The 16,110-nt window shown below is 42.0% G+C and overlaps 1 protein-coding gene across 5 annotated transcripts in view; it reads right to left on the reverse strand.

Annotated features, from left to right (window-relative positions):
- The window catches only part of POU6F2 (POU class 6 homeobox 2), a 485,355-nt gene that overhangs the window by 248,758 nt on the left and 220,487 nt on the right, over positions 1 to 16,110 (reverse strand). For all 5 annotated transcript variants that reach the window (XM_053898237.1, XM_053898234.1, XM_053898235.1 and 2 more), the window contains exons 3-4: positions 8,216 to 8,307; positions 4,443 to 4,671 (exon numbers count right to left, since the gene is read on the reverse strand). In XM_053898237.1, the coding sequence (XP_053754212.1) occupies positions 4,443 to 4,671; positions 8,216 to 8,307 (321 nt within the window). The remainder of the gene's footprint in view (positions 1 to 4,442; positions 4,672 to 8,215; positions 8,308 to 16,110) is intronic.

A 16,110-nucleotide genomic window follows, 5' to 3' on the forward strand; every position in this document is an offset into this window, starting at 1 on the left:
CATGTCATCCCAGCTCCCCCCTTCCATTCACATTAGAGCTGACTGGACAGGAATGCACACTTCCACATGGGGCAGTCAATCTCTAGTCTGGCCAGTGACCTACAAGGTAGTCTAGAATGCCACGTCTCAGTCCATTAGGAATTTGAATTTTGGAGAGTCTGAATTTTGACAGACGTGGAGATGGGCATCAAGATAGAGACGATGGAGACTGAAATAGCAACGGAGTGTTCCTGGGAGGTACATGAGTTGGGAAGATGCGTGTCCTCCAAGGAGACAGAATGGAATATGAGTGAGCCAAAATTATGGGCTAGCCAAAAGTCAACCAACACAATAGAGAAGAGTCACAGGGAGGAGCAGGAGAAGAGAGGAGACAGGTTACTAGTCACCCTAGAAGTGGGGACACATGCCTGTCTTCTCCAAGGGGAGAATGACACAGCCTGCAGCTTAGTGATTCACTGTTTTCTCTGATCTCCAAACCTCACTTCCAGGGTGCCACAGTCTGGGCTGCCAGCTGTTTCTGGGATTCTGCAAGATTTCTAACACCTTACTCCCGGCTGTTTCCTTACAAAAAGACCCCCTCATTGGTGCATCTCTTTCCTGCATGGAAGGATCTGAGGAGAAAGGGAAAACAATCCCAGGCCATGCAAATGAGTTTTCTGCAGGGCAATATGATCTCCTTTTCATCAACGCAAAGCTTTTGCTGGATAAAATCTCAGAGCAAGGACTTTAACAATGCTTCAACTGTGCAAGAGAACCCCTCTCTGTCTGGGGGATGCGAATGTCCTAACGGAAGCAATAAGTTAATTCCCAAACAAGTTATTCGTTTCACTCTTTACCCTCAATAGAAGCCTCGGGTGGTCCGAGCAGGAAAATTAACAAGGGCGCTTATCACAGTCACATGGCTCCCCATCACCGGAGGATGATTGGAATCTGGAGAGGTTGCTGGAGATAATAGGGGATTTTCCAGATGAATTTTGGAAAAGCTCCTTAGACCAGGCTTTCTTAAACTGTAGTGTATCTAAGAATCTCCTGGGAATTTTTTTAAGAATGCAGATTCTGTTCAATGTGTCTGGGGTGGGGCCCGAGAGTCTGCTTTTTCTAACAAGCTCCAACAAGAGCTGATGCCATTAGTCTGGGAATGATGCTCAGAGGAGCAGACAGTGATAGGACCCCTGCTGCCTGTGTGAAGAAAAGCCACTCATCGTAACAACATGTCATTAGTGCTCATTAAAATACATGCATGAGTCATGGCCTCTGAGGGTCTGAGAGCAATTCCATGTCACTTGATAGGGAACGTAAATGAAGCAGCTCTTAATCCCTTTAGTACAGAAGAAGATACTTGAAAACTTATCCCCAAATTCCAAAAACCATTAAGAAACTATGTCAGTATTTTTCTTTCTTAGCAAATTTGTAGTTTTGGGGCTAGAAGAACAGACAGGCTGAAGGACTAGGCAGGAAGGCTGGAGGATACTCAGAGATAATTGCAGCTGGCAGATTTACTTCATGAATAACCCTTAACGTTTCACAATGAGGAAGAGGGGAACCATCCAGAACTCAGTGCATCACATGGAAACAGGTTCCACTTCAGACAAGGAGTTTAACACTTCAATCCCTCTCCCTCATACTGACTAATCACACTTGTTTTATAAAACCATGCAAGCAGGTGGGTATCTATTTGAGTTGTGCAGACTTACTAGTTGTTTCAAAAGACTCAATATTTTTTAATGTTTGTTTTTGAGAGAGAGAGAGAGAGAGAGTGGGGGGTTGGGCAGAGAGAGAGGGAGACAGACTCTGAATCAAAAGACTTAAAAGCCTTGGAAGTGACTGTGTCCATTGTGTAGGGTGGACCATGGGGAGGGGCGGAGCATACATGGGTTGACTATACACATGAGTGTAAGGACTCCTTCTCAGGTAGTGTAGACCATGTACAAGATTACTACCCCCGAAAGGGGGTGGGACTGGATTATGCCTGGGATTGGCTCAGTCTCAAAGTCAACCAGGAGCCCTGCAGATGCCTTTCCAGCCTGCCAACCATCCACCCACCATCCTTAGAATCCCACCGCCTTCTGTGATATAACCTGGAAAACTACACAAGCCATGGACATTGCCTACGGATTGTCGAGGGCTGCAGTAGGTACCCTAAAGGTGGTGAGATCATCCTTGGGTCGGATGCTGGCTGAATGCCAGGATGTCATTGGCATTATACTTCAGGAGGTGGACACTCATCTTGGGCACCATGGAGATTTGAGACATTTACCCAATTATCCTCCTTATTGCCCCAGGACTTCTGGCAGGGTGACCAACTCTTTTTTGTTTGCCTGGAACTTTCCTTGTCTCAGCAGAAGAAGTCACATATCCCTAGGAAATCCCCAGTCACCCGGTGAGGTCTGGGTGGTGAAGAAATCATGTGAGAAGATACAAAAGGAAGAGAAAAGCCCAAGGAAACTGCAGGGGAGTTTTTCTGGATCCTAACAGTGGCTTAGGAATTGGGATTTATTTGCAAAGTTATTAAAGGGAAAAGTATTAGAGGACAGGCTTGCGTGTTAAGACTGATTAGGAAGGTTTTCCTATAACGGCCTGAGCTGCTACTGGAAGGTGTTTTATTTTAATGACCTCACCACTTGCTTTCCAACATCACTGAAATGACAAAGGGAGACATGTTCCCTTGTGTTTGTTTAGTAGATGAGAGCTTGACCATCAACTCCAATCCACTTTTGAAGGTGAGGCCGATAAGAAAATCATGTAAGAAGCACCAAGAGATAAAAAGAGTTAGCACTCTCATTGAACCTACTTAATCAGGCCACAAACCTTAGAATTCATTTTCTGAAACCAAAGGTGTAAAAAGAACCAAATTCCACACTAATCCTAAATTTGATATTTAAAGAAAAGAGAGCCAGAGAAAATCTTGATGGAAGTCCACATTGGACCAGTCACTAACTTCAAGCTCTTAAAACAACCAGGCACTAAAATTCTAAGAATACCAAGCCATAATAAAGATATCATAAGCCTGATTGTTTGGACTCTGACTTTGGCGTCTGTTTTAACCAAGCAAGATTAATTCATGACCTAGGAGCTCCACGAGCTTATGTTTATTTATAATATTCAATATTCCCATAAGCACAAATGTTCCAAATGGAAGGTTGCATTTTGATAATGCCCATTTCTTCATTAAGATTTCATCATGCACCTACATTAGAAAGCCTCTCCCTACACTTTGTTACTTCTGCTTTTTACCTTGTTTATTCCTGCCTTATTTGCTTAATCTTGAGATCCTGGCTCCCAGGCACTCTCAAATTTGAAAGAAGTAAAGTTTGTGCATTAGCGTGTCCTGGGCATGCATGATTTATGAATGGCAGGTTTCCTGGCACAATTTAATGGTATAAGACAGACTTTGTTTTAAACATTAAAGTGAAAGTCACGAAGTGGCAACGCTAGGTGGGATATTAGAACATACAGTGTGTAAGAAAGTTTGGGTCAAAAGTTAACCAGTTCTTACGTGGTCAATTTCTTATCTATGGGCTGATGCTCTGGCCATAAGGAGCCCTGACATTTGACCAACTACCAAAAGTACTTTAAATTGTTATTCTGATAACTTACACAATTGAACTCTCACTCTGTAAAAAGACCCCACATTTTTTAATTGCTAAGATTCATATCAATGGAGAAAACAAACACCTTTCAGCAGTCCAAAACCAATTTGTCTTCTTTTTGTTAGGCATCCTAATAATATATCCAGGCCATTTTTCACCATATAATTCTTCCTCTAACAGAATCTTTTGTAAATCAGTCTATCAACCAGTGTTACCAAATCTTTTAAAGAAAAGTGAAAACTTTTGTAGTACCAAGAGAACTATCCTTCCAGAGTAAAATGAGTTCAGCCATTGTTATACGCCCATGGAATATAAAGCCTCGATATACAAGTCTATCTTTCTCATCATAAAGTATGATCTCAAGTAAAACAACTTCTGTTTAATAATCGTAACTAAAAGTACTTAGTAAGATAATACTTAAATTAAGACTTCCAAATGGTACCTTGTATTTGAGATGTTCCAACCGCTTGCCACAGAAACAAATAATGCCTAACTGTTCTTTGCAGATGGCTATATTGAAGAACTCTTGAGATCGTAACTCAGGTCCTCCAATAACAACACAATAATTTTACATCTAAATCTTTGATGTGTTGTGCAATGATTGCTCACAAGTGACTCCAGAAGACCTGAAAGGTTTCAAATCACTGTTAGGAAACAAGGACTGATAGAGCCCATGGTTTGACCAAGCTTGGGATTCACAGACCACTTGAAACTTTGCTGCCTACACAAGCCTTCCATCTCTTCGATAGTAGAAGTAACTCTGAACCAAATTCGCCACTGGGCACTTGAGCACCTCAGAGAACACTGGCCAGTGGATTAAGCCCAACATGGCACATGGAGACAATGGGTTACCTTGTAGATTTTGCAATGGCAGAGTCATAATGCCTCCGGCCGCAGCTGCTGCTACCAGCCCTTGGATGTTGGTGAGATTCGCAGTAGGCAGTGTGAGGACCAGTCCTTGTTGTCCTCCTAGCTGTCCGGCCATGTTGAAGGGGATGAGGATAGGCTGGTTGAGGGCTGGCGTGCCTCCCGGCATCACGCCAGCGACAGCAGAGGCTAACTGTTGTGCTGTCAGAAGTGGCTGCAAGGAAACAGATAATCCTAGCTCACTTTCCAGTGGAACCAAGCAGGACATGGCCTTTTAGAGCATTTTCCTTTACTTAAGCAGGGTCAGAAATCTCCTGAAAAAGTAGCAAACAAGCATGCTCTATTCCAAAATGAACTAGTAGAAAAAAAATTGAAATCACATTTCATTTATTTCTTTGGAAAATTTCATTTGGTCTGGATTTCTTTTCAGGACGTCAAATACCTTTTAAAGTAATACCTTACACTTATGTATTATACTTCCAATGAATTTTCATTTGATCTTACCCTTATATATTTGAAATTCTCTGCCTATTTGTTCTGTGTTGTTCCAGAAAGAACTCATTGGCATCAGGGGATTTTTTTTTTTTTGGCTCAAAAGTAGCAATAAAATACTGTTTTTTATTTATTAACTTATCAAAAATAATGTAAAAGAGTTACAGCATGCTGGTAAGTCTGTAGTGACACCATTGTGTGGATTTATGACATGTACTCAATCATAAGTCTTTTGGAAAGTAATTTGGAAATCTATACCAAGAATTGCAAAAATATTCAACCCCTTTTGACTCAGAACATACTCCAGGGATACAGCCTGAAGATATTATTCAAAAAGACAAAGGAGAGGCTCCTGGGTGGCTCAATTGGTTAACCATCCAAATCTCGGTTTTGGTTCAGGCCATGATCTCATGGTTCGTGAGTTCAAGCACCACATCGGGCTCTGCGCTGAGAGGGCAGAGTGTGCTTTGGATTTTCTCATTCCCTCTCTCTCTGCCCCTCCTGCTCTCTCTCTCTCTCTCTCAGAATACATGAACTTAAAAAATTGTTTAAAAAATTGCAAAAAGACAAAAGATAAATGAAAATATGCATTACATTTTAAAATATATAAATGCTGAAGCATACTTTGTTATAGTACTAAGCCTGACAAGATATAACCTAATCGTTAAAGTGGGTCATTATGGCACCTCTTTAGAAAAATGGAAAATGTTTATAAAATGAGAATACATTAAAAAACTGGATAATCATTAAGCAATGATAATGCAATCATTAAAATGGTGAAGTCGTGTGTGGATGATTAAGATATCTGAAAAAAAAAACTACAGAAAAGCAAAAATATTTGATGTGGCTAATTTAGAAAATCTTTTATAGATGTCTCCTGTTAGTACTCTAACATTCCTTGCTCAGTTCATACAACATTCCAAACATATGTTTGTATCCACTATTTATCCAATAGTCATTGTTTGATATGGAAAGGCAGACTCATCAGTGTGCGCTTTGGGCCCCAGACATGTTTGAGCCCGAGTGTGGGCTTTCCACCAGGATGACCTAGGAGAGATTCTTGTCCTGGTCAGGCCAGATGACTAGAAGGGTATTTGATCTTACAGTTCTTTATCTGGCACTTTCGTTGCACCCTTTTGGGGAACCATGTGACACATAATCCCATGTCTATTTTTCTTCTAGTGGAACCAATACAAAACTCTTACTGCGGGGTTTCAACTTCTGTGTGTTTAATACAGAATGATTCCATAAAGTAAGAGGTAATTAAATACAGGCATAGCACAAAGCCTAATAAATTATAGCCAGGCACTATTCTAATATTGCTGTGCATGTGTTAGTGCAGTTGTCCTGCCAATGAGATCCAGAGAGATTAGTAACTTGCCCCAAGTCCCATATCTGGTGATCGTGGGGGGTTCGTGTGAAGGCAGACTGCTTCAGAGCCCATGGCTCGCCCCTTTCTCACCATCCCCTCTCAATACACGGAACTGTTTTAGAGAGGAATGAAGGGAGGAGGGCTGAACCCACCCTCTGGCCACTGCCTACAGCTACCCTGCGTAGCTTCTTCTAGGGAGGCTTCTGGACAAGCCCTGGGACATCAAGTAGCCTAGTTTTAGACAACTGGTCCAGTCCACAGGCCTAGCTCCTGATGTATTTGTTAGACTCTACTAAATTTACAAAGTAACTGTCTCTCTTTAAAAAAAAAATAAATAAAATTGGGAGCCCCTGGGTGGCTTAGTCGGTTGAGCGTCCGACTTCGGCTCAGGTCATGATCTCATAGTTTGTGAGTTTGAGCCCTGCATCAGGCTCTGTGCTGACAGCTCGGAGCCTGGAACCTGCTTCAGATTCTGTGTCTGCCCCTCCCATGCTCATGCTCTGTCTCTCTCTGTCTCTCAATAATAAGTAAAAATGTTTAAAAAAAATTTTTTTTAATTACTCTAAAGACAAACGTATTTTTTAGGAATAAGTACAAAATTATAAACTGGTGCTCAGATCGCTGATGTGACACCACTGACAACAGTAACATCATAATAAGAAGGAAGGAAAATGACTGGTTCTTAGACTGTACAGGACACAGAGTTGGGGGTTTGAGCACGTAGTATTTTTTTTTTAAATTGAATCTTCGGGGTTAAAGCAGGGCATGCTTTCTCCCTTTGTCACAATGCCCACCCACGCTTCTCACTGTCTGGGTCTGTCATTCACTTATCTGACCCGGAGGCATGAGTTTGTCAGTCCTGGTATGTTCACACACACACGCACACGCACATACACACACACACAGTGTCACAAGCATGAAATCAGAAAAGGTATGGCTGGAAGAAGCCGTCTTCCAAGATTCCCAGTAGAATCCTCTATGAGCTTCCATAGACAAAGAGACACCTCCCCAGGCTTTTTGTCCTTGAGCACCGAGGCATCGTGGTGCTCAGACATTAGGACCCGAGACAGACATTAGGACTTGGTGGCAGCTGGAAAAAGAAAGCCAAGACCACCACCCAAGCCCTTAAACTTGGGTTTTCAAGTCTTCAATTGGTGAGCCCTCAAAGTGCTGAAAGTGATTAATTTTCAGGAACAACCATGACAGCAAAAGAGAGAGAAAGGCTCACATATGAGCTTCTTTTCCCATAAAAGCAGGTGAACTCTGAAAGCTTTCACACTAAATGACAGAGATAAAAAAAAAAAAAACACCAAAAAACAATAATAGCAAAGAGCCCAGCTTTTATAATTGTGTTCTACATCTCCATATAACCACACCAGGCTGCAAGAAACAAATATTGGACTTTAAAAAATAATGAATGTATTTCTTTATTAATGCAAGAGCTGTATGTGATGTACAGTATTGTCAAACCCAATAAGCTGAACTTGCATTAAAATTGCATTAACTTTTTTATATTAAATCACATCTTGTATTTCAAAAATGGCTATCGTAAGGTTGAAATAACTTAATTTTCTTCACACTCCAGTCATTAAAGTTTTACTTTCTAGAAGGCTGCATAGTAACCAACACGGTTGAAGTGGATTTCAAGGGAAAAAAAAAATATTCCAAATGATTAAAACCAATATTTCCTTTAAAAAGAGAGTTCTGTGAACACTTTTTTTCTTGATGGTATTTAATAAATAATGTAGCCACACAGTTTCCCATACGAAAATTTATCACCATGTGTGCTCTGTTGGAGTTGATTGGATTTAACTCATTATTATTTATTTGGTTATTTATATGGTTGAACCACCCTAAACGCAGCCCTAATGGAAAGTAGTTGAGAGATACTGACCTGTGGCCCAACCGGGAAAGGGAGGTGGGTCTGACTGCCTTGGTGTTGGTCAGGAGTGCCTGGGTCTGATAGTGCTGGGTTTCCTCTGGCCCCTGGAATTCAAAACAGAAGCACTCCCTTAATATAAGATCCAGCCCGGGAATGCACATGACCCCGTTTTCCTGTGATGTCACATAACATTAAGGTACAGACATGCCAGAGTGGTTTATCAATAGCTCCAGTGCTCAAATCACTTGTCAACTGCATAAATTATGCTAACGGATATTCAGGATGGCCAGTCATTCCGGGAGGGAGAAGGCTGTGATGGGGGGGAACGCGACACCATCATCAGCCGCACTAACAGGCTTGCATGAGCCATCATTTTGCATGGGGGATGCCAATGCGTTGCATGGGTGGGAGACTGCCTCCTTTATGCACAGGCGGGCAACAGCTAATCTAATTTCCCAAAGCCAGAGAAAGCGTGATCCCAGACATGACCAAGTACATCTATATTATCCCCTAATATGGCTTCATACCCTTAAGCCTTTTCTCCAGGCACATTTCAGACACCAAATCTCAGGAATGTGTTTTCCTAAAGACAGACTTTTGCAATCACCTTAGGTGATACCCTGAAGAGCATGTGGGTCTCCTGAAGCAAGTTTTCTGGATGCTAATTGAAACAGCATGAATTCCTCGCTAACTCCAGGGACCCCCCCCCCCCCCCACTATGCTAAGCACAGGACACAACTCACTTCCTTTGCTTGGAATCCTGTTGGACTCCAAAGCATGAAAAATGAAATGCCACCAAAAGAGCAAGTCTTTCAAACCTTGTTTTTTTTTTTTTTAATTGTTTTTAAATGTTTATTTTTGAGAAAGAAAGAGACAGAGTGCAAGCAGGGGAGGGGCAGAGAGACAGGGAGACACAGAATCCGAAGCAGGCTCCAGGCTCTGAGCTGTCAGCACAGAGCTGGACATGGGGCTCGAACTCATGAACTGTGAGATCATGACCTGAGCTCAAGTTGACGCTTAACTGACTGAGCCACCCAGGTGTCCCCAGACCTTCTTAAACAGTACAACATCTCTGTCTGTGCTTCTGGCCGTTGTTTCAGGACAGACCGGAGCAGGAGCGCAGTGGCAGTAACAATAAATAGATGAATAAGTAAGCAAAACAAAACAAAAAATAAATAAATAAAGCTAGCAGCAATTTTTGAAGGGTTTTACTTGGTAACTTTTGTTTTCTTGGTGGTTGAAATCCAATTCCAAGCCACCCTTAACGAGATCCTCTTTCCTGATGTTTGTCCTATGAATAGCAATTGGAAAAGACAATTCAAACCCTGTTTACTGGCAGGCCGTGGACGACCAAGAAAAAAAGATGATTCTGTCACGCTTATAAATTTTAAAGAAGGTATTATTGGCTCATTTAAAACAAATTCTTCTATATATTCTCCAAAGGGACAGACTTATAAATAATGGAAATGTGGGAAAAAAATACTCCAGCACATTAAGCTACAAATAAAATTGACTGCTACATATTATTCAATTGACTTCTATCTCCACTGTGAGGTGTCAATCATAACCACATTTTATAATAGGATTAAGCAATAAATGTGCAAAGCCATTATGCAGAACTCTGAAAATCTGATTAATTTGTAATATTTTTTTTGTGCAGAAAGTCAGGAATGGACATTGCTTGGGGAATACGTACAAGCGTTCTATTGAAATTCCTAAATTGATTTGGAACAAACTAATAAAAACACAGACTTGCTGACATTTTATAAAGTGAATTCTGTCAAAATATGTTTGGCATTTTAATGATCGCTGTCATTTAATAACAAGGGTAAGATGACCCATCATAAGATGCCAACAATTTCCTCATAATGTGCAGGAGACCTTTCTCCTAAATTTTTTATATGTGATTTACTCATTATGCTTGAGTAGCAGGGCACTTTAAACTGTGCACTATGCGGGGTGAATCTCACATGTTCTGTTCTTGTAGAACTAAGTCCAATTTCACCCTAAAATTCTCAGTAGAGCTTTATGGACTTTTATTGAGCAAACCCAGCTCCCTAAGTGTGGTGTTTGGTCACTTAGGTATGTTTTCAAACAGCTAAAAATCCACTTTGGTGTAGTTTTTGAAGACACTTTAAAATTTGGGGAGGTTTCCTCATACTCACCGGGCATGGATTTTTACGCCAGACGGAGAAAGGAGAGTTTTACAAAACAAAGGAAAGGAGAAAGCCCCCTTTTCCACAATAAAAACGTGTGTAAGTCTTAATTAAAAAAAAAAAAAAATCTATACTGTGTCAGGCCCTCCTGCCTCAAATTTCTTTCACGTGAACCAGGCTCACTTTTGGACCCTGTTCGTAATGATATGCCGTCGTAAGGTTTAGGATCTGGCCCATCCAGGCATTGTGTCATCAACACAGTGTGCTTGCTGCCCGTAACTTTACACCGATTACATTTGCTTACATTTTATTCTTTGTTGCTGGAGGCCCTCACCAGCACACGGCAGCTTGTTTTGAGACTGGTTATTCTCAGAAACCATGTTCAGCACAGTACAGGGCAATTCCACACAATTTCATGTGTAAAATGAAGTCTTTCACAGGCTTTAGAGGAGATTATGTATGCTCTCCTGCTTGGATCAGAAAGTAATGTTTCTTCTTAATGCGCATCTCCATTTTCCCGAAACACATGTATCATGCTTAACCTTGTAGGACCATAAACTCATCTGTCTGGTCAGAAGGCAGTTCCCAAATTGGGGGCCTTATCGGAGCCAGAGGGGGGAATCCAGCAGTCAGAATGAATAGATGACACTGGCGAAGGGTTTCTAAGAGATTTGAAGCAGCACTTAGCCACGTTAGCAGAGATTTGAGGTCACCTATTTCCACGGCCAGGGACGTGAAAACATGAACTTAAACGGGCTGGGCAGGTTCCTCCCATCAGGATCCTAGGAAACATGCTACCTCTCTTGGAGATCAAGGATATCCAGAAAGCTCTCCGTGACCTGTTCTGAATTTAGTAGCCTGCACTTTTCAGGCAGTGACTGCCAGCTTCAACAGAGCAGACTCACCACTGCACACCCAGGCCCTGATGCAGGCGTGTCATTTGCATCGATTGAATGCAATCAGTGGAAAGAGAGATTTGGCTTTTAATTTGGGGGTGGTAGAATTCCTATAAGATAGGCATTGGCATCCACCTGACTGTTTACTAGTGGTTAGTATAAACCTTGGAAATATCTTTAAATTATTAGCTTATTTGCAAAGTCCATCTCAATTCCAATTTAGATACAAAAAGCAGTTTGGTGTAGAGTGCCTGGGTGGTTCAACTGGTTGAGTGTCTGACTCTTAATTTCAGCTCAGGTCGTGATCCCATGGTCGTGGGATCAAGTCCTGTGTTGGGCGCCATGCTAAGCATGGAGCCTGCTTAAGAGCCTCTCTGTCTCCCCCGCTCTGCCCCTCTCCCCCACTTTCTCTCTCTAAAATAAAATAATAAAATAAATATAATTTTCAAAAGAAAAAGCCGTTTGGTGTACAGGTTTCAAGCAAGGGGTCTTTTAAATTTTAAACTCTGCCTGGGTTTACCTCTGCCACTTAACCACGTATGTGAACTTAGACTTGTTTTCCAACTTTTTTATGCATCAGCTATCTCCTGTAAAAGTTCAAAATAATAACAGGGCCTCCCTCATAGGGTTGCTGTTGTAAGGACTAAATGAGCACATGTATTTGTAAATTTCTTGGAACAGTGCATGTTTGTCACATACGTGCTAATTCTGTTGACTACTATTATTTAATAAGCTTCAATTTGTAATTTAATGTATTTAATATTATTCAATTTGCCCATAACATTCACCTGCCCCGAGTCAACTCAATACCTACTCCAGTCCCTATATGTGCAATCCACATTCTCCCCCATGCTACCCTAACTGTGTACTCCGTACCATTTGGTGAATGTTTGCTACTGAACTTTAAGAGCCTACGAAGCTAGATGTTTACATATAACACGTCCTTCAGTCCATGATAACGTGATCAGAAAATACGGCAAAACAATACTGGCAAACAGCTTTCAAATTCTCAGACCAGGGCTTAGGCCAGTAGTTCCTGGCTGAGGAACTTGGGTTCCAGGCTGAGAATATTGGGTTCGTGGAATTTTTTGGACACAGGGGTGCACATTGCTCATGAGGCGATGGATGAAATAGCCCAGGGGTGGTGGTGGCTCCCATGTGCGTTTTATAAAACCCACCAGTGATTGAGGACCACGGGGTGGGGGGTGGGACAACAGTGCTGTCGATGCTGCCCATGCAAATCTGAATCTCCTTCCACTGAGGAACCATACATGATTAGTTCTGTGAATAGCAGAGTAGCATCAGCTGGCATTGCCTCCTTGCCTGCCAAGTGTCTTCACCTGGAACATTCTTCCATCTTATCCTGGTTGGCTTCTAGCTTAGCAAGGGGAAGAATCATCTCAGATACATCTACTTTGCAATTATAATTTGTTCACAGGTAGTCCAAGGAGTGTAAAAATGGATTTTAAAGGGATCATAATATAAAATTCTAAATAGCTATACAATAGGAGTCAGTTCTCTGTATATACAGGGATCCCTAGCATAAGTCTGCTATGGAAAGGAAAGGTCATAAACGGTGAAGACATTGAAAGACTGATTAGGAGTTATGCTAAGATAAAACTTATTTTTAACTGTTAAGATGTTTGCTTGCCAGAGCACTGGTTCATTCAACACCATCTTCCGGGTGTCAATCTCACATCTGAAATCTGCAAGGCTGTCTGCAGATCTCTCTGCTCTGGAGGGACCAGACTGTCCACAGAACTGAGAGGGGGACACCCAGATCCTGGTCTCCTCCCTTTGGCCCCTTCCTCAGGGGACAGCCTTGCAAGCTCCACGCTCCCACCCAGCTCAAGCTGTGAGCTCCTGAATGACCAGCACTGTGTTCCTCATAGCAGGTTAGTTTTCTTTTGCAAATTCTCTTCCTCTTCCCTACTCCCCTTCCTCCCCCTCCTCCCTTTCCTCCTCCTCCTTCTCCTCCTTCTTCCTCTTCCTCTTCCTCTTCTCCTCCTCCTCCTTTTCCTTCTTTTTCTTTTTTGGGTACGATGCATTTTCATTAAATAAGGCAAGCCAAGGCTTGGCACCTCTCAGTTACTCTGTAAGTAAAAAGGGGGACATTCCACTGGTGTATTAAATGCTCCCAACCCCCCAGCCCTTTTGGGAGTTGGCTTTTGCAAATACGTAATTTTAAGAAACAAAAAACCACCTTTAATCCTGAGAGGGCGTGGTCTTTTCTGGAGCCTTACCCCATTCGCTTTGCAAAGAAGATACAAGGTCAGGATGGACTGAGAAGGAGCTAGAATTGCAAATACAAATTGTTCATCCAGAATAAACCAGTTCCACTTTCTCCCACCTGGTAGGCCTTCTTCTCATGTTCAGGGCATAAGATTCTCTTGTTAGCGACCAATGCATTTTTAACAAATGGGTTTCTTCAGAGAGAGGGTTTGGGCTTCTGTCCTCTATGCATTAGCATAGACATAATTGCATGAAGGTCACAGGGATCTCGCAGCTTTTTCTGGTGTTGAGACCTCCCTTAACCACTGTTTGCAGTTTTCACCAGCAAGTGAGGTGATGCAAAGGTTGCTTATTATAAGATGGGTTATTGAATGCATTATTATTTCATGTTGAGCATGTGAACCCAACTAAGCAGGGCAGAGGTTTCTCTAAATGAAACTTCCCTTTCTTTCAATTTCTTCAAGATCACTAAATGCCAAGGAAGGAGTGGAGGTGTCTATAAAAATCTTTTTTAGAGCCACTGCCACTGTTTGCCACTGTGGTGGCCAGTCAGGATTTCTTTAGGATACTGGCCACACACATGTTTATGTACAGACCCCTAGCCAGACCCCTGGTGAAACTGAAGACTCTGAAGTAATAAGACACACTTGAAAAGTAACTGTTCATTTGTTCACATAAGGGTTTGTATGTTTTTCCGGGTCCTGTTGATAAGTACTTACAACTCCACTCATTGAGGCCTGGAGAACAGAGAAGGTCTGATGACATTCATGTGAAAACTGAATTTCTTTACTTTTCTAGTAGGTGACTTCCCAGGCCTTCAGTGGAGGGAAATCCAGTTTTCTTTGAGGGAGGGATCTAGGTGCTCAGTGGTCCTCAATGCTGATATTTATTTAAAAATTGCACATGTGTATGGGAAGTCAAAGGGAGATTTGAGATATCTCGATAAAGCATAACGAGAAATCCTATAAGTCCCTTATTTGGACTTGATTATCTTGAAGATGTTTTTGTAATATCTACCAAAAGTATTGAAAAATTGCTTCCATTCTGCACGTAGACTTAGTCTATCCATGCTGTAGAATACTTCAAAGACATGTTTTCTTCCTCTCTTGGAATTTACTAAATCTCCCTCCCATCTTTTCCCAACAATTGTTTATCATTTGTTTTCTTATCCATCTAATAAAAGTAAAGCTGAACTCCTGTGATATCCAGGCCAGTAAAGTTCTCAACTTCTATAAATGCTTCCTCCCAGAAAAGAGAGGAAAAAAGAGAGAGTCATCAAACACACCTAAGCAAAATTCCATGACGTACTACTGGCATACAGAGAACTTTGGGGTACGGGTTCCACAAGAAGAGCAGTTCTTCCAGGGAGAAGACTTTTTCTAACTCACCTTTGCATCTCCAGGAGGCCAGCTCTTTAGCCTGTATGTATATATGTGTGGGTAATATCCATGCATGGGATGTATATATGTATATATATGTATATATGTGTGGGAAAATATCCATGCATGTTGGTGTTTCAATCCATGGCATATGGGTGGACCCAAGGGATTGCAACCTCCTTGCTGGCATGAGCTAAACACCTCGATCAGGGGTAGTCTGAAGCCTCTGGTCAGTCCTACACTGAGCACATGACCCTTGCTACACCTGACCCAGCCTTCCAAGAAAGGCATAAAGGAGAAAGTGACAGCCATAGTCAGGCTTCCAGGGGTCCTGGGGCACCAGGGGCATGGAACAGGTCCTGAGGAAGTGAGGAGATAGCAGCTGGACCTCCAGAGGCTCAAACCCCCACCCACATGCTTTTGTTGTCCCATCGGACTTTGCTTACAAGACACAATTTCAAAGATAAATTATTAAGAATTGCAAGACAGTGACCTTGGAGCGCTAATATGCACATTCGGGACTCTGCTGGGTTCGGAGCCCTGTGTGCCTACAGAAGATACCAGGCCCATGAAGCGCTCCCTGCCCTTGGCTCACTGTCAGCTGCCACTGACTCAGTTTCCACACAATTTTGGCTTGCTGGTTTTCTATCAAGGGACTTCCTTATAAAGGGTCCCCAAATTTTGAAAGTGGCACCTAAGCCTACAATGGGGAGCCATTTTTTTCCAAATCAATACAAATTCTGAAAATAGCATTTGTGCCTACAGAGGAATTTAGATACGGTCTCTTTCCCCAACAGGAAATTGAACTTACAAATCATCCATTCATCTGCTATACATCACTACCAATCACCACATAAATATACTATTTGATAGAAAATTAAGATGAAGCATTGTTTTGTTTTCTATGACTTCCTAGTTACCTATGCTTAAAATGGAAAGTCAGGGTATGAATCCCAAAGGGAAATCATATAGAAGATGTCACATGTCAGGGCACCTGGGTGGCTCAGTCGGTTAAGTGTCTTGCCTCTTGATTTTGGCTCAGGTCACGATCTCATGGTTCCTGAGTTCAGGCCCCGCGTCGGTCTCTGTACTGGGCGTGGATCCTATTTGGGATTCTCTCTCTCCCTCTCTGTCTGCCCCTCCCTTGCTCAAGTGCACTCTCTCTCTCAAAATAAATAAACTTAAGAAAAAAGATGTTCTGTGTCTTTCCTCAGCTGTAGACCTAGCTTTCTAACAGTGTTGTG

This window comes from Panthera pardus, unplaced genomic scaffold, assembly GCF_024362965.1.
Source record: "Panthera pardus isolate Hobbes unplaced genomic scaffold, ASM2436296v1 HiC_scaffold_8, whole genome shotgun sequence".
In the NCBI taxonomy this organism is placed as follows: Eukaryota; Metazoa; Chordata; class Mammalia; order Carnivora; family Felidae; genus Panthera; species Panthera pardus.